We start from the raw sequence: 26,604 nt of genomic DNA, 5'->3' as shown, positions 1-26,604 counted from the left end.
CAATGGGCTTTTCCCACTGTGAGAATAGAACTACAGGACAGGTTAAGGATGAAATCAGAGGGTGGTGTGAGTGTGCAACAAGCTGCCAGCGGAAAAAGTGGATGTGGGTTTGATTATAACGTTTAAGGGACGTTTTGGATAAGTACTGTGCAAGGATGGCAGGGGTATAGAGGATTATAGAACAGCTGCAGGTTGATGGGGCTAGAACAAATAACTGTACAGCACTGACAGGATGGGCCAAAGACCCTGCATCTGTGCAGTGCTCTGAGTCTAGAAGCTGTCCTTGAACCTGGTAGTATGTGCTTTCAAGGTTTTGTATCTTCTGCCCAATGGAAGAAGGGAGAAGAGAGAATTCCTCGGGTGGGTGGGGTCTTTGATTATGCTGGCTGCTTTACTGAGGTAGAAAGAAATAGTCACAAAAGCTGCAATGGTTGAGGGGAGATATCAAGCGCAATTGTTGATGGACAATAAATGTCAATCTCACCCTCGACACCCTTGCCCAATTAATAAAGTGATAAAATGACAGAATTTAACAGCATGGGGGTGATGCCGGAAGTGGATCAAGCCATACCTGGAGAACCACAGAAATTCTGGTTCAGCGTGTTATGTGATAGTACAACAGAGATTTCTGAGAAGTTGGAAAGGGACTAAGACTAACCTTACAAATGAGGGAAGGTTAGATTGGTTTTGTTTTCTTTAGATCTTTGCTGAAGTAAGAGTTGAGTTTTGAAACTTAATTGTGAAAGTTCAATTAAAGATTGAAGGATCTGCATCTCAATGCCTGAAGTTAGTGATCCTCAGTGGATTTTAGTTGTATCTGCATTTGGACTTTCGGTTTCTATGGCCAACATAGTAATGGAACAAGAGCTGAAAAGTGGCCCATATTTCACTATCCCTTTCCTGCCCAAGTTCCTTTTAAATATTTAATCTGCCTCTACCACTGGAACCCGTTACTTATCCTCTGTGTGGAACAACTTGCGCCTCAGTCTTGCACTTTTCATCGTCTAATGCAGTTCCCACAAATTGTTCGATTTTTTTGAGCCTTAAAACTTGACATGGTAAGATTTGTACATTATCTTCTGATGTCAAGTTGGTGATCCTTAGCCATTTCTGTTTAGGATTTTATCACCATGCTCAGTACGTGGCCAAAGTAAAATATCAATGTATAATAATAACAGACGCAAAATGCTCAAGGAACGTGGTAGGTCAGGCAGCATCTATGGAGAGGAAGAAAGAGCCAATATTTCAGGCTGAAGCCTGACATTGGGACTGTTAATTATTAATGTATATGTATATTATACTCATAGTATGAATAATTATGATTCACTAATGCAGAGTTTTTTAATTCCTTTTCTGTGCTGGCGGGAGTTGATAATGTTAAATAAGGGAGTGATTTGGCTCTAGTTCCTGGCATTGATCCACTGAGAAATCCAAATGGGTAGAAGTTGAACGAGAATCCAGATTCTCTAATCCTCCTTGCTTCACAGGAGTTTGCAGACAATGATTCGTTTTGTGTGGAAGATTCTTTCCCTTTTAATTATTAACCTATTTTGCTAGTTAATAAAACATTCTCAAAATGAATAAATTCTGCTTTGATCATGTTTTCCCTCACTGATCTCCAAATATCTATCTGACTGAATTAAATTTCTCCTTTATCTCCCACACTCGCTCATCATCCCTGATGAGTCTGTTCCTTGTCGACACACAACTGCTTGTACCTTCATTCCTCAAATGCCAATGTAGACATGCTACAGTAGTTGCTGCTGTCATGTACGACAACACATGCAGGCTCCCCCCAGCAAGTCCTTGAGCGTGTCAATTGTTACTGCAAATCATGGATGTCACTGTGTGTTTCAATCTACAGTTGACAAATAAATCTGGATATTAATTTTAATCTGAAATTATTCCAGGAACAGGAAAATAATTAATGGAAAGGTACATTAGATTACTCTATAAGACGCAATACTAGTGCGAGATTAGAAAGAGTATCCTGAAACAATAATGCATTGTGAGGAGATTTGGCCAAGTTATGGTGTACATATGGAAGCAGATTTCAGTAACTTTTAATGTCTCTGGAGAAGCGTGGTTTCATTTCTAGTCACTTTGTTATAGGAAAGTAAAGTAGAAGTGCTTAGCACTAACAAATGCATTAAAAGTGTGAAGTGATTCACTTTGGAAAGTCAAACTTGAAGGCAGAGTACAGGGTTAATGTCATCTTTCCCTGCCTTAACAGGGATAGAGTTCCTCTTGTCCTCACCTACCACCTCATGAGCCTCCACTTTCAACACATTCTCTGCAACTTCCACCATCTTCAATGGGATCCTACCACCAAACACATCTTTACCTCCCTTCCCCCCCACGTTCTGCATTCCACAGGGATCACTCCCTCCATGATTCCCTTGTGCTAGGGTATTTCTCCCCAATAATCCCCCTTCCCGACACTTATCCTGGCAAGTGGCCGAAGTGCTACACTTGCCCATTCACCTGCTCCCTCACCTCCATTCAGGGCCCCAAACAGTCGGTCCTTCTAGGTAAGGCAGCATTTCACTGCCAATCTGCTGGGGTTGTTTATTGTATCCAGTGCTCCTGATGCGGCTTTCTCTACATTGGTGAGACCCATTGTAAATTGGGGGACCACTTTGTCAAGCACCTCCATTCCATCCACCAAAAGTGGAATTTCCCGTTGGCCAACCATTTAAACACCTATCCTCATTCCTGTTCCGACATGTCAGTCCAGAGTCTCCTCCTTTTGCCATGATGAGGCCACTCTCAGTTCGGAGGAGCAACACCTTGTATTCCATCTAGGTAGCCTCCAACCTGATTGTATGAATATTGATTTTTCCTTCCAGTAAAAAAAATCGCTCCCCCTTGTCTGTCTCTCCTATTCTCCAGTCTTGTCTCTAGCTTGGTATCCTCACCTGCCTGTCACCTCCTCCTACCTTTTCTCCCATGGCCCACTCTCCTCTCCTATCAGATTCCTTCTTCTCCAGCCCTTTAACTTTCCCAACTACCTGGCTTCACCTATCACCTTCTAGCTTGTTCTCCTTCCCCTCCCCCCCCCTTCTTAGTTTGGCATTTCCTTCTTCCTTTCCATCCTGAAGAAGGGTCTTGAGGTGAAACATTGACTGTTAATTCATTTTCCATAGATGCTACCTGACCTCCTGAGTTTCTCCAGCATTTTGTGTGTTGCTCTGGACTTCCAGCATCTGCAGTATCTCTCAGCTGTGTAGAGAGGAAATCTTGGGGTTTATGTTCAAAGGATCGTTTTTTATCAAAGTAGGTATCCATATACTACTCTGAGATTCGTCTTCTCCAGGCAGCCATGAAACAAAGAACATGGAAGGTCATTCAGAGAGAAACATCAACCCCCTCCCCATACAAAAAAGAACAGCATCGCGATCATTAACCCCTAAAACCCCTGCCTTCGCACAAAACAGAACAAGAACGGCGACCCCAAAAGCCCCCCTGCACAAAACAAGAATATTGACAACCAAACCCCCAATCCCCACACAAAAAACTAACAACGCAGCAAGAGCATCAACTCCCAAACCTCTCCCCGCGCACAACAAAACGGAAAGGAACGGGGAGGGTATGGAATATAAAAACCTAAGCTTGAAAAAGTCCACAGTCCATTAATACAATAGTCCAATCCATAACGCAGAACCACGGTAACACCCTCCTTCATCGAAAGAGAGAGACACCGCACGACTGCAGAGAGGTCTACCTGCCTACCACAATGCGCCACACAGCACTCGGCCGCTCACAGACTCCTTCTCCGACAGCAATCAAAAGGAAGGCGGTCAGTGCTGGACTCTCACTTGCCTTCTGTATTCACCTCGATGTCTCAATCTTCCTTAACACTTCAATCGGTGATTAATGGACGCTCCAAACAGCTAAATAGAGTAGGACATCAGCTCCATTTGAACGTGAATAGTTCCCTCACAGTTGTGGTGCAAATTGATAGGTTGGTTCAGAAGGTGTATGGTGTGTGGGCCTTCATTAGTCAGAGGAGTAAGTTAAGAGTCACAAAGTAATATTGCAACTTTATAAAATCCTGGTTCAACCTCGCTTGGAGTATTTGTCTCACCTCATTATAGGAATATTTAGAAAGAGCGCAGAGGATATTTACCGCGATCCTGCCTGGATTAGAGAACGTGTCTTAGATAGAGTAAGCTGGGGCTTTTCTCTTTGGTGACTTCAAAGTAAATTATTATCCAAGTACATAGAGTATTGTGCAAAGGTCTCAGGTACATATACCTAGGGAGCCTAAGACTTTTGCACAATACTGTAGTGATTTTATATATTGCATTGTACTGCCACCAAGAAAAAACAGATTTCACAATATGTATGAGTGATCATAAGGTCATTTATTTATTATTATTTTTATTTTTCTATATTATGTATTGCATTGAACTGCTGCTGCTAAGTTAACAAATTTCACGACATATGCCAGTGATAATAAACCTGATTCTGATATGATACAGGAGCAGAATTAGGTCATTTGGCTCATCATTAAGTCTTCTTTACTATTTCATCATTGCTAATCCAATTTTCCGCTCAGCCCCAATTTCCTGCCTTCTCTCCATATCCCTTCCTGCCCTGACTAGTCAAGAATCTATTAACCTCTGCCTTAAATATACATAAAGTTTTGGCCTCCACTACTGCTTGTGGCAAAGAATAATACAGATTCACCACTCTCTAAAGAAATTCTTCCTCATCTCTGTTCTAAAAGAATACTCCTCTATTCTGAGGCTGTGTCCTCTAGTCCTAGACTCTACTGCCATAGGAAGCATCCTCTCCACGTCCACTCTTATCAAGGCCTTGCACCATTCACGAGGTTTCAATGAGGTCATCCCTCATTCTTCTGAATTCCAGTGCCATCAAGTGCTCTTCATATGACAAGTGATTCAATCCTGGAATCATTTTCATGAACCTCCTTGAACCCTCTCTAGTTTCAGTACATCTTTTCTAAGATAAGGCACCCAAAACTGCTCACAATATTCCAAGTGAGGCCTCGCCAGTGCTTTAAAGAGCCTCAGCATTGCATCCTTTATATTCTAGCCCCCTTGAAATGAATGCTAATGTTGCATTTGCCTTCCTTACCACAGACTCAACCTGCAAATTAATCTTTAGGGAATCTTGCACAAGCACTCCCAAGTCCTTTTGCGTCTGTTTTTTTTTGTGTTTTCTCTCCATTTAGAAAATAGTCAACATTTCAATTTCTTCTACCAAAGTATATGACCATATATTTCCTGCCACTGTATTCCATCTGCTATCTCTTTGCCCATGATGATAAACCTGATTCTGATATGAGTCTCTTGTAGACTGAGAGTGGAGAGGGGAAATCATGGTTGCGAAAAGGGAGAGGGGAGGGAGCGGAAAAGTCCTGAGGCTCCTGTACCACCTTCCTGATGGCAGCAGTGAGAAGGGAGCATGACCTTAGTGGTGGAGGTGCTTGATGAAGGATGCGGCTTTCCTGCAACTCCTTTCCTTTAACTCCGTGTAAATATGCTCATTGGTGGGGAGGTCTTTACCCATGATGGACTGGGCTGTAACGACTACATTTTTTTTTACTTTCAAGGGCATTGGTATTTTCATACCAAGCTGTGACGTAGCCTGTCATTATACCCTCCACTGCAGATCTATGGAAGTTTGTCAAAGTTTTAGATGTCATGCTGAATCTTAGCGAACTTCTAAGGAAGTAGAGGTGCTGCTGTGATTTCTTTGTAATTGCACATGTGCTGGGCCCAGGACAGATCCTCTGAAATATAACTTAAAGGAATTTAAAGTTGCTGACTCTCCACCTCTGATCCCGCAATGAAGACTGGCTCACAGACCTCCAGTTCTGTCCTCTTGAAATCTATAATCAGCTTTCTCGTCTTGCTGGCGTTGAGTGAAAAGCTGTTGTTTTGGCACCACTCAGCCAGATTTTCAGTCTCTCTACTTTATGCTGATTTCATTCAGCCAACAACAGGGGTGTTGTCAGCAGATTTAAATATGGTATTGGAGCTGTGCATAGCCACAGAGTCATAAGCATCAAGCAGATAGAGTCGGGGGCTAAGCACACAGCCTTGTGGTACACCAGTGCTGATAGAGATTGTGGAGGAGATGGTGTTGCCAGTCTGAATTGACTAGGGTCTGCAAGTGAGGAAATCAAGGATCCAATTCCACAAGGTGGTGTTGAGGCCTAGGTCTTGAAGCTTATTGATTAGTTCTGATAGAGGTTATAAGATGATAAGAGGCATAGATAGAGTGGATGGCCAGGGGCTTTTTTTTTTTTACCAGGGTGGAAATGGCTAATATGAGAAGGTGTAACTTTTTAAGGTGTTTGGAGGGAAGTACTGGGGTAAAGTCAGAGGTAAGTGTTTTTAACACAGAAGGTGGTGAGTGCATGGAATATGCTGCCAGAGGTGGTGGTAGAGGCAATTACCATCACCATCATTATGTACCGTATTGTATGATGTGGGCAATTGTTGTCTTTGACTATAATTGTACTTGCAAATTCTACGGAAGTGGTTTACTATTGCTGCCTTCTGGATAGTGTCTTTACAAAATGGGTGACCCCAGCCATTATCACTCCTCAGAGATTATCTGCTTGGTGTCAGTGATCGCATAATCTGGACCCGTGATACGCACCGGCTGCTCATACGACCATCCACCACCTGCTCCCATGGCTTCATGTGACCCTGATCAGTGGGGGCTAAGCAGGTACTACATCTTGCCCAAAGTGACCTGCAGGCTGGTGGAGGGGAGGAGTACCTTGCACCTCCTTTGATATAGACTTATCTCCACCCCACCACCCAAGCGGCAAATACATAATGGACATTTAAGAGAGTTCTAGATAGCCATATGGATGAAAGCTTTGTGGGAGTAAAGTGTTCGATTGATCTTGGAGTAGATTAAGGGTTAGCACAACATTGTGGGCTGAAGGGGTTGTACTGTGCTTATGCTGTTCTCATTCTAAAAGTAATCGTGAAAAATAACTGGAACTCTGAAGAAAGTAGGATTATATACTCAGGAGAAAGGGGAAAAGGTTCAGATGAGGCATGTAGATGCAAGGGTCTTGGATATAATGTATTCACTGTGCAAATAATATGTCTTAATTGTATTGTCTCCCTTCCCTAGGAAAATAACCGCTTCTCAGATCCTCAGAGCTGTGAAGAAAGAAGTGTTATTCAAGTTGAACTGATTGACAACAGACTAAATGTGTTTCGACTGAGGCAACCTTAAAATTCTTTAAATGGGTTCTTATTAACAGATTATGTACAAGAACCATAATGAATCGTGTGAATCAGTTTTCACTCAGTGTGTGTTGCTGTTCCCAGACAGATATCGGGTATCATTTTCTTTGATCCTGATGGGTTTGAAAGTTGGAATCCCACAAGGTGCACTCGTTTCGGAGATTGTAAGTTGTTCAGATGTTTTGAGTCACTTTAGTACTCATGGAGGAAATGGGGGTCAAGCTTTTTATCCATCCAGAGGTTAAATGTGACAGTAGAGGGGTCATTAACTGCGCATTCAGGAATATGACACCAGATTCTCCCCACTAATAATTAAGAATCTTAACCAAATCTTCCTTTTGTGAGATTGGTGCCATTAAGCAAAAGGTATTCAAAGTGAAATCTAGCTTCTAGTTAATTAACATATTGTTAAAAAATTATGAAAGTAAATTGGGTTACTGATACACTGAAGTTAAAAATACAAAGTAAAATCAATGATCCATCACAATGAAAATTACTTGGCTTGGGAAGTTTAGCTGTCAAAAATACACAAGCAGATGATTTATTGAAAAGGTTCATTAAGTATTAATACTTACTATTATCATAGCCAGACCAAACCCAAAAGGAAAAAAGTTAAGTTACTTAACCATTTTTTTAGATTACAAAGCCATAGTGCTGCTTTTACTTGTGCAATTTGAGTGTTCGCTGTAGTTTAATTGTCAAAATATTAGTTCAGTTTGTACTTATTTTGTTCAAACACAGCTCCTTATATGCAGCACACAAGAGCTTCAACATTCCCCATTCCACTGTATACATTTGTTCTGCCCTTTCGTTCTCTACTCTTATCCAAATATTTTAATAACCTTTGGCATAGCTACTTCATGGATGTAACCACGCCGTTCCCAGGATTGCTCTCTCATATTCTTAGCATTGCCCAAATCTACCACATAATGGCTGAAGAAAGCTGGGTAAAATTCACAGCCAGTAGTTAATGTGTTCCTGAAGTCCTTCATGGACTCCTGTGATTGTTTTGAATGTAAAACATACTGCAGTTTTCCAGGTGCCTATCACTGGGTAAATTTACTGCCTGGTGTGGAATTGAGCCACAGAAGGTCCAGGTTCAATTCTCAGCCAACAGAGCAGCAGTTAGCTTTTAGCATCCCCAGGCCAGGAGCAATTTGTGTAATTCTTCACCATCTGGTGCTTCTGCTGGGAAGACACTGGTGATTCAGCTTTTGTCCCAGGTTATATCTAAAGAATCACTTGGGGAGCTGGATCTTGGAGCAGTTATTGCTAACTCTGAACCAACCCTAAGCATCAAAAGTGACTAGTATCTAGTCTTGTTCTTCTAGTTCTGAGGTTCCAGGACATGCCCTCTTCTCATTACTACCATCAAGAAGGAGGTACAAGACCCAGGAGTCTTGTGCTCTTCAGAAACAGCTTCTTCCCCTTTTCCATCAGATTCCTGAACAGTTCTTGGGCCCATGAACACTACCTCACTGTCTTGCTCTCTTTTTGCACTACTTATTTATTAGATTGCTATAATTTATAATATTTTTGCACTGTTGCTGTAAAACAAAAAAAAGCATGACCTACTGAATATCAGGGATTATAAATCTGCTTCTATAAGGTAATATTAGGAATGACAAACTATTCTAATACAGGCAAATGGTTGCAGTTTTTAAAGAACTTTGGCATGCATCCTTAACATTTTCCTTTGTTGCCCGGCTTCTTCCTGTGGAAAAGCTATCTCTAAATCTCTCACGCTTCAAGAGTTTGAGTAATATTGTTAAAACCGGGAAATAATTTCTGCATTGGACTGGGAGTCCATAACCTTAAGGTCATAACAGGAGGACAAAGCATGAAAAACCAAATGGTTGGTCCATTGGATTCAGGGTTAGAATGTCAAAAATCAATAGGTCTTCTTGAAGAGCTCAAGGAATAAGAAGGGTAGGTGAACTGTGCCATTTTCAAGTTTAAAAACTTGGATTTAAAAAAAACACTAGATTCTGCAGATGTTGGAAATCCACAGCAATGCACAAAATGCTGAAGGAACTCAGCAGGTCAGGTGGTATTTATGGAAGGGTTAACCCCTTGGGCCGATAGCCTTCATTGGGACTGGAGAGGAAGGAGGATGAAGCCAGAAATAGGGGGGAGGGAAGAAGTACAAACCTGGGAGGTGATAGGTGAGGGGGAAGGGGGCATGAAGCAAGTATAAAGGGCTGAAGAAGGAATCCAATAGGAGAGGAGAGTGTACCATGGGAGAAGGGAAGTAAGAGGGGCACCAGAGGGAGGTGATAGGAGACTGGGTAAGAGGGAAACTAGAATGAGGAATGGGAGAAGAGAGAAGTGAAGGGGTCAGAAATTACTAGGATTTGGAGAAATCAATGTTCACACCATCAGGTTGGAGGTTACCTAGCCAGAATATGGGGTGTTGTACCTCGTTCATTAAAATTATCATCTTTCTCCTTTTAAATAATTATGTATCATAGTAACTGTGGACAGCCTTGGAAGGAGTAGTCTACACCTGTTATTTCTGGAAAAAGTTAATTCACTCAGTAAACATTCTATTTAAATAATGGAGGAAGCAGAAATTACATCTCCTTATTCCAGGAAAATGGATTGAAATGCATCAGAGTAAATCTTGCAGTCACAGTTCACTCTCAGTTGTGCATGTGCATTGGGACTTGTTGCTGTGTAGCTGGAATTTTCTTTTATATAATAATGACATTTTGAAATTATAATAGTGAATATATCCATAAATTTTCTAAATAATAATAAACGTACCACAACCTTTACTTAGAACATTCGAGCTTCAACATATTTACATTATCAGTGTTTCAAGTTACAACAGTGTTACAAATTGTAACAATAAACACAGAATGGAAGTTGGTAGCTCATTGTTCATTAACCACCATGGCACTGAATGCCAACGCCATCTAGTCAAAGCATTTTAGTTTTACATTTTGCCTGTCAGATGTTTTTACTGCCTGACTTCCTGTGTGTTGAGTTGTGTTTGTTGTGCATATTACAGAAAAAAGAAACATTTAAAGGGCTACGCAGTTTTCAGGCCGTGTAAAAAAAAAAAAAAAAAAAAAAAAATCCTGCTCAGGGCAATAGTTAGTCTAGTCAGCTCTTTATAAATAAAAATAAGGGAAATGTTGCTTCCGGTTCACATTGGTGTAGGCAGCAAATTTGCTTGAAAAAAATAACTATACATCTGTTGGTGATCGTGTTTAAAGGTATTTCATAACAGAAGGCGTAAACGTTGGCAGAATGATATCCACTTAAAGTGGGAGAGATGTCGGCCACTAACTCCTATCAACCAGTAGGTTGAGTAATAGTTATGTCACAATTCCCATTAATATCTTTAGGATAGTGTTAAATTTAAACACGTTCTCCTCCCGGAAACTTGAAAATGTATGCATTTACCCTCACTAAATGCTGAATGGAAACAGCTCAACTTTACACTGCGAATGCATAGAAGCAGAATATGCATTCAGCCCACCGCAACTGCACCACCATTCCATCACGGCTAATTTATTATCCCTCTCAGCCCCATTCTCCTGTCTTTTCTCTGTAACCTTTGACGGCCTTACTAAGAACCTATTGACCTCCCATCTTCTCCACGGCTACTCTATTCGGGCCTTTTTGGGTGAACCCCACTTGCACCATCGCTATTTCTGGCTGCATACGCTCATGTGAACCACGGGCGCAGGAGCTCTTCCCGCCTTTTGTCGAGTCATCCGAAACAAGGATTTTGATATGGGACAACTGCTGGTGAGACAGGAACTTTGCGGGCCGTCTCTCCCGTGGAGTGCGATCTCCCGGTGGCCGGCTGCAGATGTGAGGAGCAGCGGAAACATTGAGACGGGAAATGACAGCGGGAGTTCTACTGGAGCGAGGAACATTGTAAACTTCCCCTTTCCTTCTTGGAGTGCATTAAAATGAAAATAAATCTCCAGCAGAAAGCGATCTGATTTCAGACAAATTACCCCGTCTTGTTTTCACGATGACTTGTAAAAGCTTTGAGAAAGCCTTCAGCTGCCTGGGTGCCTGAATTATAGTTCTTCCTCCGACCGTCTGTGTCCATTTCATATGGGGAAAGTTTGCTCTACAGTCTCCGGGGGACGCTGGGGAAATGGCTACAGCGCGACCTGGCCGAGGACTTTGAAACCTCAGCTTTTAGATAAATATCAGCGAAAGAGCCGATGGTCCTGCACCCACCATGGCTGCTTTGATCTCCTAAAAACAGTATTTCCCAGAGGAAGGGGAACGGTTCTTGTGTTCTCACAACGGCCACTTCGTGTGTCTTCCTTTCACTGGGAAAAGATCTCTCCCCTCTTTCCTCTTTCTTTCACTCCTCTTTCTTTCTCTCACCTCTCCCCCCCTCTCTCCCCCCCTCTCTCCCCCCCTCTCTCCCCCCTCTCTCCCCCCCTCTCTCCCCCCCTCTCTCCCCCCCTCTCTCCCCCCCTCTCTCCCCCCCTCTCTCTCCCCCCCTCTCTCTCCCCCCCTCTCTCTCCCCCCTCTCTCTCCCCCCTCTCTCTCCCCCCTCTCTCTCCCCCCTCTCTCTCCCCCCTCTCTCTCCCCCCTCTCTCTCCCCCCTCTCTCTCCCCCCCTCTCTCCCCCCCCTCTCTCCCCCCCCTCTCTCCCCCCCTCTCTCCCCCCCCTCTCTCCCCCCCCCCTCTCTCCCCCCCCCTCTCTCCCCCCCCCTCTCTCCCCCCCCCTCTCTCCCCCCCCTCTCTCCCCCCCCTCTCTCCCCCCCCTCTCTCCCCCCCCTCTCTCCCCCCCCTCTCTCCCCCCCCCTCTCCCCCCCCCCTCTCCCCCCCCCCTCTCCCCCCCCCTCTCCCCCCCCCTCTCTCCCCCCCCTCTCTCCCCCCCCTCTCTCCCCCCCCCTCTCTCCCCCCCCCTCTCTCCCCCCCCCTCTCTCCCCCCCCCTCTCTCCCCCCCCCTCTCTCCCCCCCCTCTCTCCCCCCCCCTCTCTCCCCCCCCCTCTCTCCCCCCCCCTCTCTCCCCCCCCCTCTCTCCCCCCCCCTCTCTCCCCCCCCCTCTCTCCCCCCCCTCTCTCCCCCCCCCTCTCTCCCCCCCCCTCTCTCCCCCCCCCTCTCTCCCCCCCCCCTCTCTCCCCCCCCCCTCTCTCCCCCCCCCCTCTCTCCCCCCCCCCTCTCTCCCCCCCCCCATATCTCTCTACTCAACGCTGCTGTCAAAGGGCAGGAACGTTGTCCAGTATCAGATTAGTGCTGGTCGGTCAGCTAACCGTTCCCTGGGCTCTGAAAATTAACGCCAACGCGCAAAAGCACAATGGAGACCGGAGACGCAAGAGGTTCAGATGCTCGAATCTGGAGCAATACATTTTTTTTAAGGGTCAGGTAACAACTATACACAGAAATGCAGAGTCGTAGTTTCGGGACCAGACCCTTTATCTGGATTTACAGTTACTGAAGGTACCACAGAACGTAGATTAGTAAAGACCCTTGGGCCCACGATGTTATACCGACCATTTAACCTACACTTTCTCCACGCCCCCCCCCCCCCGCCCCTTGTATTAGCCATTTCTGCCCTGGATAAAAGGCAGCAAGAGTGAAGTGTAGCCAGAGTGTTTTTCTCTCCAGGGCTGAAATGGCTAACATGAGGGGTTATAGCTTTAAGATGCTTGGAAGTAAGTACAGGAGGAATGTCAGAGGTAAGTTTTTCAGACAGAGTGTGTGGTGGGTGCGTGGAATGCGCTGCCGGCGAAGGTGGTAGAGGCGGAGACACAGGGTCTTTTAAAAGACTCTTAGATAGGTACATGGAGCTTAGAAAAATAGAGGGATATGCGGTAGGGAAATGCTAGGCAGTTTCTAGAGTAGGTTACATGGTCAGCACAACATTGTGGGCCGAAGGGCCTGTAATGCGATGTAGATTTCTATGTTCTATGAACCAAATATCTCCCCATCTCCACCTTCGCTGCTGAGGTCAACTATGAAAAAATGAGCGGGGACAGAGAATCCGAAACTATAAATATATAATGCATCTTTCTTCAAAAAATCAAGCTGCATACTTAAAAAATACAAATAAAACTGCAGTATTATTACAAATGTTATAAATGCCCTCCAATTTCATTTCTGCTGTGATCCTTGGAAAGGGGTTTCACAGATCCTGTCACTTAGCAGCTGGACTTTCTGGTCCCTCTTTTTGTTAAATCTTCTCACGTAGCTGCTGCTCTTCACCAGGCCATCACCAGGTTTTAGTCTCCCAATAACCCTTTCTTGTACCCATGTGGGTAGCGGGTATCTTCTGTGATATATCAGACCCATCATGATGTATCTACCACCTGGAATTATGCACAGAGAACATCCATGAAACACTGGAGCCTTCACCCAAATTCCCCCATCCTACCCCAGTCCCCATAGTCTTCTCACTCTCCCTTCACTCCCTTCAGCAGAAAGATACAAATTTCAGAAACGGAACATCCTGGTCCGTTTTCCTCTTAAAAATACTGTTGGATTTGTTCATGTTTATGCATTTCCCCAGATGCTCTGGTTTCCTCCCAAATCCCAAAATATTGCCAGGTTCATTGGTCACTGTAAATTGCCCCTAGTGTTGAATCTGGGTGAAGCTAATGGGAATGGTGGGGGGAGGAAGAATAAATTGACTTTCATGTGAATAGGTGTTTGGAAATGCGGACATGGTCAGTTGATCACTCCAGTGTTCCCCTGCTGTGTGACTCTGACTCTAAACACACTTGATATCAGCCCTGATGAAGGGTCGTTACCCTGAAACATTGCCTACATCTCTCTTTCTCTCGAAAGATGTTGTGTTGAATGGCTGCACATGTACAACATTTTCTGGGCATTTGAATCATAGAGCACTAGCATAGAAACAGGTCCTTTGGCCCATCTAGTCTGTTGTTCTGCCTAGTCCCATCGACATGACCTGGACCATAGCCCTCTCTATACCCCTTCCATCCAAACTTTTCTTAAATGCTGCAATCAATACCACATCCAACACTTCTGCTGGCAAATTGTTCCACACTCACATCCCTCTCTGACTGAAGAAGCTCCTCCTCAGGTTGGCCTTAAATATTTTACCCTTAACTTATGACCTCTAGTTCTAGTTTCACCCAATCTCAGTGAAAAAGCCTGCTTGCATTTACCCCATCTATATCCCTCATAATTGTGTATGCCTCCATCAAATCTCCCCTCCTCCTACGCTCCTATTCAACCTTTCCCTGTAACTCAAGTCCTCAAATCCCAGCCACGTCCTTGTAAATTTTCCCTGTACTCTTTCAGTCTTACTGATATATTTTGTGTTGGTAGGTGACCAAAACTGCAATGCCTTTCCATGTTTTCTTCAGCAGGTTTGCTTGTGAACGACAATTGCCAAGATGGTGCCTCAGAAAAGCAAACTCTGACAGTACATTATGCACAAAATGTCATAGGAACTCAGCAAGTCAGGTAGCATCAAAGAAATGAAATATAATAGTTAACATTTTGGGCTGAGAAGTTCATCAGGAGTTGGCCCGAAACGTTGACTCTTTATTCCTTTCCACAGATGCTGCCTGATCTGCTGAGTTTCTCTCACATTTTGTGTGTTGCTCCGGATTTCCAACTTCTGCAAAATCTCTTGTGTTTACATTCTGACTGTGGCTCTGAATGTTTAAAGATGACACTGAAGAATGAAAATCTTTCCATTTCAGGCAGTTTAGGACTTTGGATATTTTCAAGTCAGATATGAAACAGGTGTATTCAAAATAAAGCTCCTTCAATGTTCTTCTATCAGGGTATCTCAGTATCTCGTGTGTCTAGTTCTTCCATTTTTTTCCTTGGTCTAAGCGATGCTGCCAGTTCGTAACTCTGCCTGTGCTGGGGTTGGAGGACTGTATGTGCTTGTGTAGGTGGGAGGGAGGAACAGGGATTCTTGTGCTGTTGTTGTTTTGTTGCTTGTGTTCTGTGTTGTACTGCCGAGCACTGTGAGCAGGTTGTGCTGACGCCAACATGCGGCAACACTGCAGGCTGTCCCCAGCACAGGCGCGGGTGTGTTGGTTGTTCAGGCAAATGACACATTTCACTGTATGATGTGATGTAAGTGTGATAAATACATTTGAATCATGAAGTAGGGTAATTCTAGTTCTAGTTATTGATGAGATAAAGGGACATGACCTAAATTCATTTTAGGTCTATAGTAATTTCGTTTCCATTACAAAGACACTTGTTCATATGCCTTTGAACCCAGGGCAAGAGCTGGGTAATGGAACACATTGCATCATCCCAGGACCCTGTTTCTCGTCAGGAATCATTGGTATTTAACTTACCAAACTTTAAGTCTGGACAAAGCCTTTTACAGTTGAATGTGTCGACCACGAGAATGTGCACTTTGAAGAAGAATCCGTCTGGACTAATGTAGAGCCGACCCATGCGGTAGAATCCATCACTATCCACCAGTAATGTCACCATTTGCAGTCTTTTATCAAGGATTACTATATCGTGGACTATACCATTGATTGCTGTTGGAAGACAGAAGCTGTTACCACATTAAAATAGCAGCAATTGTGAGTATTGTACCAGTCCATTTACAGGTCTGATAACTTCTAATTGGAAATCACTTCAGTGTTTCCTTAAAAAAAAAACACTCAGTGGCCACTTTATTGGGTACCTCCTGCACCATGTAAAGTGACCATGTATGTTCATGGTCTTCTGCTGTTTGTAGCCCATTGACTTCAAGGTTTGATGTATTGTGTGTGCATTCAGAGATGCTCTTCTGCACACCACTGTTGCAATGCATGGTTATTTGAGTTACTGTCGCCTTCCTGTCACTCTCCTCTGACCTCTCTCATTAACAAGGCATTTTCACCCACAGAACTGCTGCTCACTGGATGCTTTTTGTTTTTCGAACCATTTTCCATAAACTCTTGAGACTTGCGCATGAAAGTCCTAGGAAATCAGCAGTTTCTGAGATACCCAAACCGACCTGTCAATTATTCCATGGTCAAAGTCACTTAGAACACATTTCTTCCCCACTACAATATTTGGTCTGGACAACAAATGAACCTTTTGACCACATATGCATGTTTTTTATGTATTGAGTTGCTGCCACATGATTGGCTGATTAGATACTTTGCATAAACAAGCAGGTGTACCTCATAAAGTCGCCACCTTGTGTACAGCAGGGATATCAGACCCTGAACTGCAACCTGTAAAATCTCTTATCTGGAAAAGAAATTTTCAGGTACTCCAGTTTCCTCCCGCAGCCCAGTGATGTCCTGTAGCTTAATTGGTTATTGTAAATTGTACTGTGATTAGGCTAATTAAACAGTTGGGTTGCTGGGCGCTATGGCTCATTGGGCTGAAAGGGCTTGTTCCCACTGTATCTCTCAAATTAAATATAAAATAAACCATTTCCCCCTCTAGGAGAGTGCAACCACAGAAGCTGCAAAGTTAAGACAAAAATATGGGAAATTGGAAAGACAGGTTCGTTCCAGAATGTGGACCCATGGAAATGAATCATTATCACTCCAAACACAGGAGCTTCTGCAGATGCTGGATTTCTCACTGTAACATTAATAGTTGCTTGCCATCTGCCTTGCTGGGACTCGCAAAGTGGTGCTGAATACTGTAAGTAAAGTAATAAATGCTAAGTTTACACCAAATTGCAACAAATGTGTCAGAAATCAAAATATTTCCCTTTATCAAACAAAAATCTAGGGTACACCTGTTCAGAGATGAGCACCAGATCACTGGGGAAACAGCAACAGTTTATCCTCATGAATAAGGACAAAAAGAGGGCTTAAATCAAAAACTAATGTAAACACAAGAGATTCTGCAGATGCTGGAAATCCTGAGCAACACACACACAAATGCTGAAGGAACTCAGCGGCTCAGGCAGCATTTATGGAGGGGAATAAACAGTCGAGCTTTAAGGCTGAGACCCTTCAGCAGGGACTGGAAAGGAAGGGGTAAGAAGCAGGAAGAAGAAGGTGGGAAAGGGGAAAGAGTATAAGCGGCAGGTGAAAGGTGAGACCAGGTGAGTGGGAAGGTCGGTGGGTGAATGAGAAAGGATGAAATGAGAAGCTGAGGAGATGAATGGAAAAGCCAAAGGGCTGAAGAGGTTACCTCACGGAAGAGGACAGTGGACCATGGAAATAAGGGAAAGAGGAGGGGAACGGGAGAGAGATGATAGGCAGATAAGAAGAAAAGGGGTAGAAAGGAGCAAAAATGGGGAATGGAGCAAGGAGAGAAGGGGAGGGGTGACCCCGAGTCAGAGAAATCGATGTTTATGACATCAAGGGGTGAAAAAAAACAATGGAGTTCTCCATCTTCTCGTACCAAAGTCACTGCTACAGTAGAACTCCCTCTCGTTCTTTTCTTTCCTGCATTCAACAGAGCACATCGGCTTCTCGTAATCTGTGGAAAACAACCAGTTAGTTCACGGCCGGCACCGGTGAGATTTTTCAACGAAAGGATTTTGGAAGATTATTTAAAACAAACAGTTCCGTCCTTTCCGAGAGTGAAGATAAAAGTTAGCCGACATAACCCCCTAGACAGTGTGCGGTAAACGTACAGTAGTGACCACATTGATACTTGAGTTTAACTCTGATATGGGTTCGTTCCTCAGTGTGGCCACTGGCCAAGTGAGGCCTGAATTCAACTCCCACCTGTGGCCAGGTGGGGGCGCCAACCGAGCTTGGCGTCAGGCATGAACTTACAGACTGTGTAATTAATGTAGTACTTTGATTCTCTCTGACCCTTTCCAGCCGGGGAGGTGGCATAAGTCACTGCCTCGGCAGCAGAGGATTAGACGTACGGGAAAACATCGAGCAAGGTGCTCCTGGGGGGGGGGGGGGCGGGGTTGCTGGTGAAACCAAGGGAGGCGAGGTTACAATAGGCATCTCTGGAGGCACCAGCAAAGTATCAGCTGTCCTTGAGCGCGGTGGTATGGGCTTTCAGGCTTTTGTATTTTCTGCACTGGATGGGTGGGGTCTTTGATGATGCTGACTACCTTACTGAGGTTTGTAGTTTCTTGCGGTCACGGACAGAGTAGTGGCCGTACCCAGCCCTGATGGATCCGGATAGGATGTTTGCCGTGGTGCGGCGATAAACATCAGTGATTTTAAGGAATAGGAACGTTACAGCACAGTACCGTACAGGCCTATCGGCCCACGATCTTTTAACCTACTCAAGATCAATTTAACACTTTCCTGCTACATTACCCCATTATGTGCCTGTCTAAAATTTTCTTAAATGTCCTTAGTGTATCTGCCACTATCGCCACCCCTGGAAGGGAGTTCCATGCGCCCACCACTTCTTTAAAAAAAAGCCTACCCCTAACACCCTCGCCCCCCACCCATACTTTACTCCAATCACCTTAAAGTTGTGCCCCCCCCCCTCTTATTAACAGGAGGGAAATGTCTCTGGCTGTCCACTCGATCTGGAACAACACACACAAAATGCTAGAGGAACTCACCGGGTCAGGCAGCATCTATGCCTGAAACGTCGTCTGGTTACTCTTTTCCGTAGATGCTGACCTGCTGAATTCCTCCAGCATTTTGCGTGTGTTGCTTTGGATTCCCAGCACCTGCCTTTCTTTCTCCTGTTTATGCTTTACCGCTCGATTATCCGATCTATCAAGTCTCACCTCATCCCCCTTCACTTCAAAGAGAAAAGCCTTAGATCGATCAATTAGGTGTGAACCTATCGGGCCCCATGCTGCCAAATGGGACCTACCAGCTTCGATGCGAATCTTGGTTGCCATGGACCAGTTGGGGTGATAGGCCTGTATCTGTGTTGCACGAGTCTTTGTCATTCCTCCAGCAATTTGCAAATACTCTCAGTGACCACTTTATTAGCTACAGGAGTGCAACCCTGTGAGGTCGTCTTCTGCTGTCGCCCATCCACTTCAAGGTTCGATGTGTTGTGGGTTCAGAGATGCTCTTCTGCACACCACTGTGTAACGTGTGCTTGTTTGAATTATTGTCACCTTCCTATCAGCTTGAACCAGACTGGCCTTTCTCCCCGACCTCTCTCATTAAGATATTTTCGCCCACAGAACTGCCACTCACTGGATGATTTGGTGTTTTTTTTTTGTGCCATTCTCTGTATCCTCTGGATACCGTGGGTAAAAATCCCAGGAGTTCAGCAGCTTCTGAAATACTCAAGCCACCCCGTCTGGCACGAACAATCATTTCACTGTCAATCACATTTCATCCCCTTTCTGATGTTTGGTCTGAACAACAACTGAACCTCTTGACCACGTCAGCATGCTTTTATGCATTGAGTTGCTGCCACATGATTGGCTGATGAGATATTTGTATTACTAAGCAGGTGTACCTAAGAAAGTGGCCACTGAGTTTAAAATGTCCACGGATCATACACATGTTGGGCCCTGGACTCTGTCCTTACAAACAAATGTTCTCCCTTCTCATCCCTGTTGATCTTTGAATGGAAGTCGGTGGGGGAATCCCTGGAGCACAGAAGCCACTTCAAGCCTCAAACTGCCAGAAGGGGAATTCAATATTGTCCCTTTCCTTGCTTTGATGTTCACCTGACATTACAAGGGAACTGGGTCTGCAAGAGGACGTCGTTGCAAATGGTAATAAAAAAAATTAACACAGGGCAAGTGTGAAGTGATATACTCTGCCAGAGAATCAGAATCAGGTTGTTGTTCTGCAGTAGCAGTACAATGCAATAGATAATAAAACTACAAATTTCAATAAGAAATAAACGTCCATATGAGACATATATGTACAGTGTGTGGGTACTGTGTGTAATTAAGTAAATCGTGCAAAAACTAGTGTCCATGGGTTCATTGCCCATTCAGAAATCTGATGCTGGAGGGGAAGAGTGTGTCTTCAGACTCCAGTACCTCCTTTGATGGTAGCAATGAGAGGAGTACATGTCCTGGGTGATGGAGGTTGGGATGATGGGAAGAGAATGACTTGTAATTTTTGAAGGTTTTAAAAAAAAATGACAAGACTGGTTGATAAAACATTCGGATCCTGGGCTTCATCAATGGTGGCGAAGAGTGAGAAATCTTTCATGAAAGATCAGTACCATTCCTTTAGAAATAAGAGTCTGGAATGTACAACAAAAACGGAATGCTGGGGTAATCCAACGGGTCGAGCAGCATCTCTGGAGGCGGAAGGAGTGTCCATATTTGGAGAGCCTGTATCTTCTTAGAAGGAAGAGGAAAGATGGACAGTGCGTGCGTAGCAGGTGCAAGGGGACGGTGGGTGATAGATGGAACCTGATGGGGGAGAGGACGTTGGCCGGATGGAACCAGGTACCATTGGGGTTTGGGTTCAATGCTGAGCAACAGATTTTTATCGGGGGGGGTGGAGACGGAGATTTCTCGTATGAAGCTCGGACACAATGAAATATTGATGCAGGCGTGACGGAGGTAAATGGGTAAAGAAACTTGCTCAATTCTGTCCTTCCGGAGCAGCAGGTTTGTGCCGACTTCTGACTATTAACTCGAGAACCCACCTCAGTGTCAGCGTGTCTGCTGGGACAGAGTTAGGGTTTCACAGAACGACACAAACCCTTCGGCCCAGCTCATCCATGCCCACCTCAGCTAACTCCACTGTTGGCCCTCCTCCCTCTAAACCTTTCACATCCCTGTGTCCATCCAGATACCCTTCAACGATGAGATTGTACCCACCTTTATCCTCCTCTGGCAGCTCGTTCCATAAACCATCACCCTGTGTGTGAAGAAACTTCTCCGCACCCCCTGCGCTACGGAGGGTCGAGCGGGGGGGGGGTGGTTAGATTGACATGAGAGTGGGTTAAAAGCTCGGCACAGCATCGTGGGCCGAAGGGGCTGTACTGTGCGAGGTACTGAACAGGATACCTGGGTTGGTTCTCCCTACAAAGAGCATCTGGAGACACGTGTGTCTAGACCGGGAAGACCTGGATTTCGGTGAGGCTCAAAGCAGCTCCCCGCGGGACGGAGGGAACCACAGTTAGCGGCGGCTCCCGGACCATCACCTCCGCGTTGACAGCGGCGAGGAGAGACTTACAGAGAAGAGAAGACTCTGCTGCCGGTACAGTACTCAGTACTCACCTTCTCGGAGTAGGTTAAAATGGTAGAGCAAACTCGAAGCGCGGCGGCTGCTTTCCGAGGGGGAGTTAATGCTGTTCATTAACGTGTCCCTGATTCGGTGGCGTGTGGACTTCCTAGGCCGGTTCTCCTCGGCGTCCTGGCCGGAACTTGGAGATGCTTCACCCTCTCTCGTTCCACTGTGCGTGTCCGTGAGTTGTCGGTAGAGTTGGGAACCTCCGTAGCTGTGAAACCGGTACACTGAGGAATTGGGCTGCTGACTCTTGGACAAGAGGCTGTGGTAGGCTGGCGACCTGTTCAGCTTGGATTTATCGTGATAGAATGAAGATAGGAGACCTTGGAAGTCGCTGGGTGACCACCCTTCTCGCTTCTCGGGATATCCGCCTACCATTACCCGGCTTGTCTGCCTCTCCGAGTTCCCGTTCGCTGCTTCCACGACTCGTGGAACCGCGAGCCGAAGCCGCCCATGGGAGCTTCCACCCGGGGCCGTGGCCGTGGCCGGTTGGGAAATATCCGCCACTCTTCCCATCAAGGCTGCGGTGGCCGGCCGATTGGAGTCGGGGTTGCCACGGCTTCTGTGCAACAGTTGTGTCAGGTTCACGGAGGGGTGGGGCGTCCTGGAGATCGCCTTGGAGAGAGTTCCACTCTCCATCAGCTTTCCAACGGGTGGTGGGAGATCTACAGAAAGAGGAAACACCAGGGTCTGAGATATTTCCATCTCCGGCGTCATTAGAACATTCACAACACACCTTTTACGGTAGTTTTCTATGAGACCCCCTCCTCTCATTCTTCTAAACTCCAGTGAATACAGGCCCAGAATGTCTCATCGTTAACTCCGTCATTTCCCTGAACGACCCTGCGAATCTCACCTTCACCAATGCCAGCACATCCTTTCTTCGATATGGAGCCCAAAACTGTTCACAACACTCCGGGTGCTTTTATATTTTAGTCCTCTTGAAATAATTCTGCATTCTCCTTCCCTACTACCGACTCAACCTGCAAGTTAATCTTTGGGGAAGTTCATGATCTCTGTCTGACTCGCTCTCCGCAGCACAGACAAACTGCCGGGGGGATTCGTTAGGTGAGGCAGCAGCCATGGAAACAATACAGCCGGTGAACTCTTCTCCATCGACGCTGCCTGGCCCGCTGAGTTCCTCCAGCATTTTGTGTGGGTTGCTCCGATTTCCAGCATCTGCAGATTTTCTCCTCTTTGTGAGTGGACCACTCGCTCCGTTGTTTTTCTGCCATTATTTTCGTTTCCGGGTAATTAATTCATTTTTGGAAGTGACTTCTACGGCCGCTAGTCTGGTGGTAACTCATTCGATTTTGTGTTTAAAGTTGCCCATATAGGACTTACGCTTACCTGTGTCAGTACCCTTTATAAAATATCTGGCCAGTGGAAGCAACTGTAACTCTGGGAATTGTGGACATCACCAACTCTCCGCCATCGACTGCAATCACATTTTCACTAGTTTAAGGTATTAGACCAGAGAATTTCACTGTTTCGATGTACGTGTCAAATAAAGCTAATCTTTACTGTAACTGGTGACTTTTCACAACAGCCCCAAAGTTTCAAGAGATTTTTATTTCATATTTAAATTCAACCCCCCCCCCCCCACCTCCCCCAGTTCTTCAAACAGAGTCGCGCTGGTCAGCAGGATTGAGGTTTTGTCTTCGATCAAAGCCCTATTCCTCACGGTGAGAGCAACTGGCTGATTTGTTGTTCCTCACAACTAGACCTCCTGCCGATCAGCGGGTACCAAACAGTACCAGGAATCCCAGTTGTTTCTCCCCGGCCCGCTCACCCTTTTAAGTCTAACTGTAATAATTGAGATAATCAGCGACGCCGACCATTCAAGGACCCCGAGACACTCGTAAATCTGCTTGACCAAGCGACATACTAGCCAAGTTCACACTTTTGAAAAGATTCCAGCATCTCGTTAAAATGTGTCCAATGATCAAATTCATCTCCATCCTAACCACGGCAGGAGGGGAAGGCAGGAGAATGGGGCTGAGGGGATAATAATCAACCGAGATAGAATAGCGGAGCAGACTCGATGGGCCAAATGGCCGTATTCTGTTCCTAAGATTTATGTGTTTATAATAATCATTAAAAATCCACATAATGTATCTTTGTCAAAGTGCCGGATCACATTTTGCTGGAACGCATCTAAAAAAACTTTGCACTATCACGCTCATCATACCTTCCAAACTTTTTTTGGTTTACCAGTTTCATATTCATTCTCTCTCTCTCTCTCTCTCTCTCTCTCTCTCGTTTTAACATGCAACACTCCTACAGATTGTTACGAAAACAGTGAGCTGTCTTTCCCAAAGCAAAGAAATCCAAAACATTTTAGGATTTTGTTCAAATTCTATCAGAGATTGTGTGTTTTTTTTCAAATACAACGCAGCCTTTACCTTTCCCACCAGACATCAAAAGACATTGAACGTTTTGCTTGGAGTTGGATATGAAACAAAACCGCTCACCTTTATTTTTGGCATTGATAATTTTTAAAAATATCACGAGCGAGAAGACCTGAATTAGTAACAACCCGTTCATGTCGGAGCTGAGGCGGGAACACAGTGACTGGAGGAGAGGCGAGCGCTACCGTTTTATACCCATTTCGTGCTATGCTAATAAGGGACAGCGCTGCAGCCCGGACCAAGATCGAATGTCATTACTTTCCACTTCAGAAGTCATCCACTGAGGTAATATTTTAATAATTACTCTGAAATGGTCCAAAAGTCAGCAATAAAGCAAAATTAAAAGTTTTCGAGATGATTTGAACAGTTTTATTGAGGCCGCAGAATTTATTGCGGAAATAAATGATTTTAGAAGTTTCGTTACATTCAGCAGACGGCACATGGAATGTCATCACAATACAACTGCTCTAGACCATTACACGTTTGATTTCTCTCGTTTTCTCAATGTAACGTTAGTTTAGAATGTTATATATCACACAATTTTGCTTATTTAAACGTGTTAACCCTGTTTATTTTGCATCGGGAGTAAACAGGGACAGCTTTCCTGCTCACCTCATCGCAATGACGAATAACAAAATACCTGCAGTGCATAACAATGAATGCCAATAATAATGTATTGTTTTAATGCTAAACTATGGTTCCTTAAGGTGGTTATAGCCGGGGTAGTAATGGGGATATGTTCCCAATGGCAAACATCTGCAGATGAGGTTCGTCAGCCGGGGTTGGCAGCTCATCTAGGAGAAAGAAAAGTCTGATCTCAAACTTAGCTGCTTTGCGGCTGTACCCACTCATGAGGAAGGCTTTGGGAGTAAAGTCCGGAGCTAGAGTCCCTAAGCGCCGGCTTCAACGCCGACTGGCAATTCCTGCGACGCCACTGGTGCCAAACTGCATCGGTCTCTGCCGTTCCGTCAGGTGCGTGGAGAGGGGGAGCCTGCTGTATGGGCAATAGCTTGCTCTCCATATCGTCCAACCCTGGCGTGGGTATCACATAGACAGCATGGATGCATCGTCCGTGGTCGACTGGACGAACAAAATTTTAAACTATGAACATTTTGAATGTTTTTCTATCTCATTTTTATGTTGTTGTAGTTTTAAAAATATTCAACATTTTAAATTATTATTGTGAGTGCTAACAATGGATGGCTATTCTTGGATTGTTAAAACAAAGCAGACAATTTAGAGCGAAGATCGGGCCTCACTATCGCCCTCTCCCGCTGGTCGACTGGAACCACCACTGAGACATGCGTCCGAACGACGGTCTCCCCCGCCGCCGAGGCCGCTCATCCGAGGTCAGCTGTGGGTGGACGGGAGCGGCGGCACGGCCGCTGCCCGAGTTACCGGGGAGTCCTCACATGGCGACAGAGTGCGGGGCCGCGAAAGCGGGCAGGCGGCACAAAAAGGTGCCGCAGCGCGACCCAGATGGGACTCGAACCCACAATCCCCAGCTCCGGAGGCTGATGCCTTATCCATTAGGCCACTGGGTCACCACGACAGCTCGGTGTTAGCAGCGACTTACTTACACCGGGACGTGCGAAAACATTATTCTTCAAAGTTCGACGGAAGAAAACCATAAATCATATCCTAATATCGCCTTGAGCAAATAATATCTAACAGATGGTGTGCATGTAGATTTATTTGTATTTATGAAAGAAAGCGTCGAAGTCAGGTTTATCATCACTGTCTTATGTGATGTGGAATTTTTGTTTTGTGCCAATAATACAAAGTAAAGTCATAAAAATTCTCCAGACTCGTATGAAAAATAAACAAATAATGCACCATTCAGTACATTTACATGAAGAACTGTCAAGGACACGACAATTCATGTTCTCAGTATTTTTTTTTTGTTTGCAGTTTGTCTTCTTTTGAACATTTGTTCTTTGTAGGCTTGTAAGACCATAAGATGTCGGAGCAGAATTAGGCTATTTGGCCCATTGAGTCTGCTCTATCGTGGCTGATTTATTATCCCTTTCAACCCCATTCTCCTGCCTTCTCCCCGTATCCCTTGACGCCCTGAGTGATCGAGACCCCCCCCCCCAATCACCCTCCGCCTTAAATTTGTGGCAGAGAATTCCACAGATTCACCATCCCTTGGCTAAAGAAATTCTCCCTCTTCTCAGTTCTAAATGGACATCCCTCTTTAGGAAACACCCTCTCCACATTACTCTGTTTAGACCTTTCAATATTCGATAGGTTTTTCAAGAGATCCCACCTCATTCTTCTAAACTCCAGTGCAGGCCCAGAATGGTCAAATGGAGCGCTCGGACAACAGCGAAATATGTGGCAGTCTGCTGTTTATCAATCACCGTTTCACAGAATCATTCCTTCAGTATAGATGAACAAGCTTCAAATCCCAGGTCTCTGTAACTCCCTCTGCAACTGAGGGTAGCAGACACCAACAGGATCAACAAACTCATTCGTAAGGCCAGTGATGTTGTGGGGATGGAACTGGACTCTCTCACGGTGGTGTCTGAAAAGAGGATGCTGTCCAAGTTGCATGCCATCTTGGACAATGTCTCCCATCCACTACATAATGTACTGGTTGGGCACAGGAGTACATTCAGCCAGAGACTCATTCCTCCGAGATGCAGCACAGAGCGTCATAGGAAGTCATTCCTGCCTGTGGCCATCAAACTTTACAACTCCTCCCTTGGAGGGTCAGACACCCTGAGCTGGTCCTGGACTTATTTCCTGGCATAATTTATATATTACTATTTAATTATTTATGGTTTTATTACTATTTAATTATTTATGGTGCAACTGTAATGAAAACCAATTTCCCTCAGGATCAATAAAGTATGACTATCACTATGAATGCTTAACCTCTTCATCAGGAGACCACAGTCTGCGCAGATCAGTAATATCTCCT

General features: G+C 45.0%; 1 protein-coding gene and 1 non-coding gene across 2 annotated transcripts; both read right to left on the bottom strand.

The window, feature by feature from the left end:
* Nucleotides 1-12,741: 12,741 nt before the first annotated feature.
* Nucleotides 12,742-23,849, bottom strand: LOC140187181 (uncharacterized). The gene is made up of 5 exons (XM_072242231.1): nucleotides 23,742-23,849; nucleotides 21,258-21,932; nucleotides 17,525-17,602; nucleotides 15,514-15,705; nucleotides 12,742-13,533 (listed from the first exon to the last, which is right to left on the bottom strand). The coding sequence occupies exons 1-5, from the start codon at nucleotides 23,812-23,814 to the stop codon at nucleotides 13,319-13,321; spliced, it is 1,233 nt and encodes a 410-aa protein (XP_072098332.1). The 5' UTR covers nucleotides 23,815-23,849; the 3' UTR covers nucleotides 12,742-13,318.
* A 1,300-nt stretch (nucleotides 23,850-25,149) lies between these two features.
* Nucleotides 25,150-25,222, bottom strand: trnar-ccg (transfer RNA arginine (anticodon CCG)). Its single transcript has one exon. It is a non-coding gene; the product is annotated as a tRNA-Arg (tRNA).
* Nucleotides 25,223-26,604: the final 1,382 nt, after the last annotated feature.

This window comes from Mobula birostris, chromosome 24 (assembly GCF_030028105.1).
Source record: "Mobula birostris isolate sMobBir1 chromosome 24, sMobBir1.hap1, whole genome shotgun sequence".
Taxonomy (NCBI): domain Eukaryota; kingdom Metazoa; phylum Chordata; class Chondrichthyes; order Myliobatiformes; family Myliobatidae; genus Mobula; species Mobula birostris.
Note: the sequence above shows the minus strand (reverse complement) of the source record. Positions and strands in the feature narration are given on the sequence as shown.

Excerpts from the sequence above, each read along its gene's own strand:
- LOC140187181 (XM_072242231.1), bottom strand. The coding sequence starts at position 23,814 with ATGAACGGGTTGTTACTAATTCAGGTCTTCTCGCTCGTGATATTTTTA. Across the intron at positions 21,933-23,741 it reads TATCAATGCCAAAAATAAAG|ATCTCCCACCACCCGTTGGA; the intron begins GTGAGCGGTTTT and ends CTCTTTCTGTAG. Across the intron at positions 15,706-17,524 it reads CTACTGTAGCAGTGACTTTG|CAATCAATGGTATAGTCCAC; the intron begins GTACGAGAAGAT and ends GTCTTCCAACAG.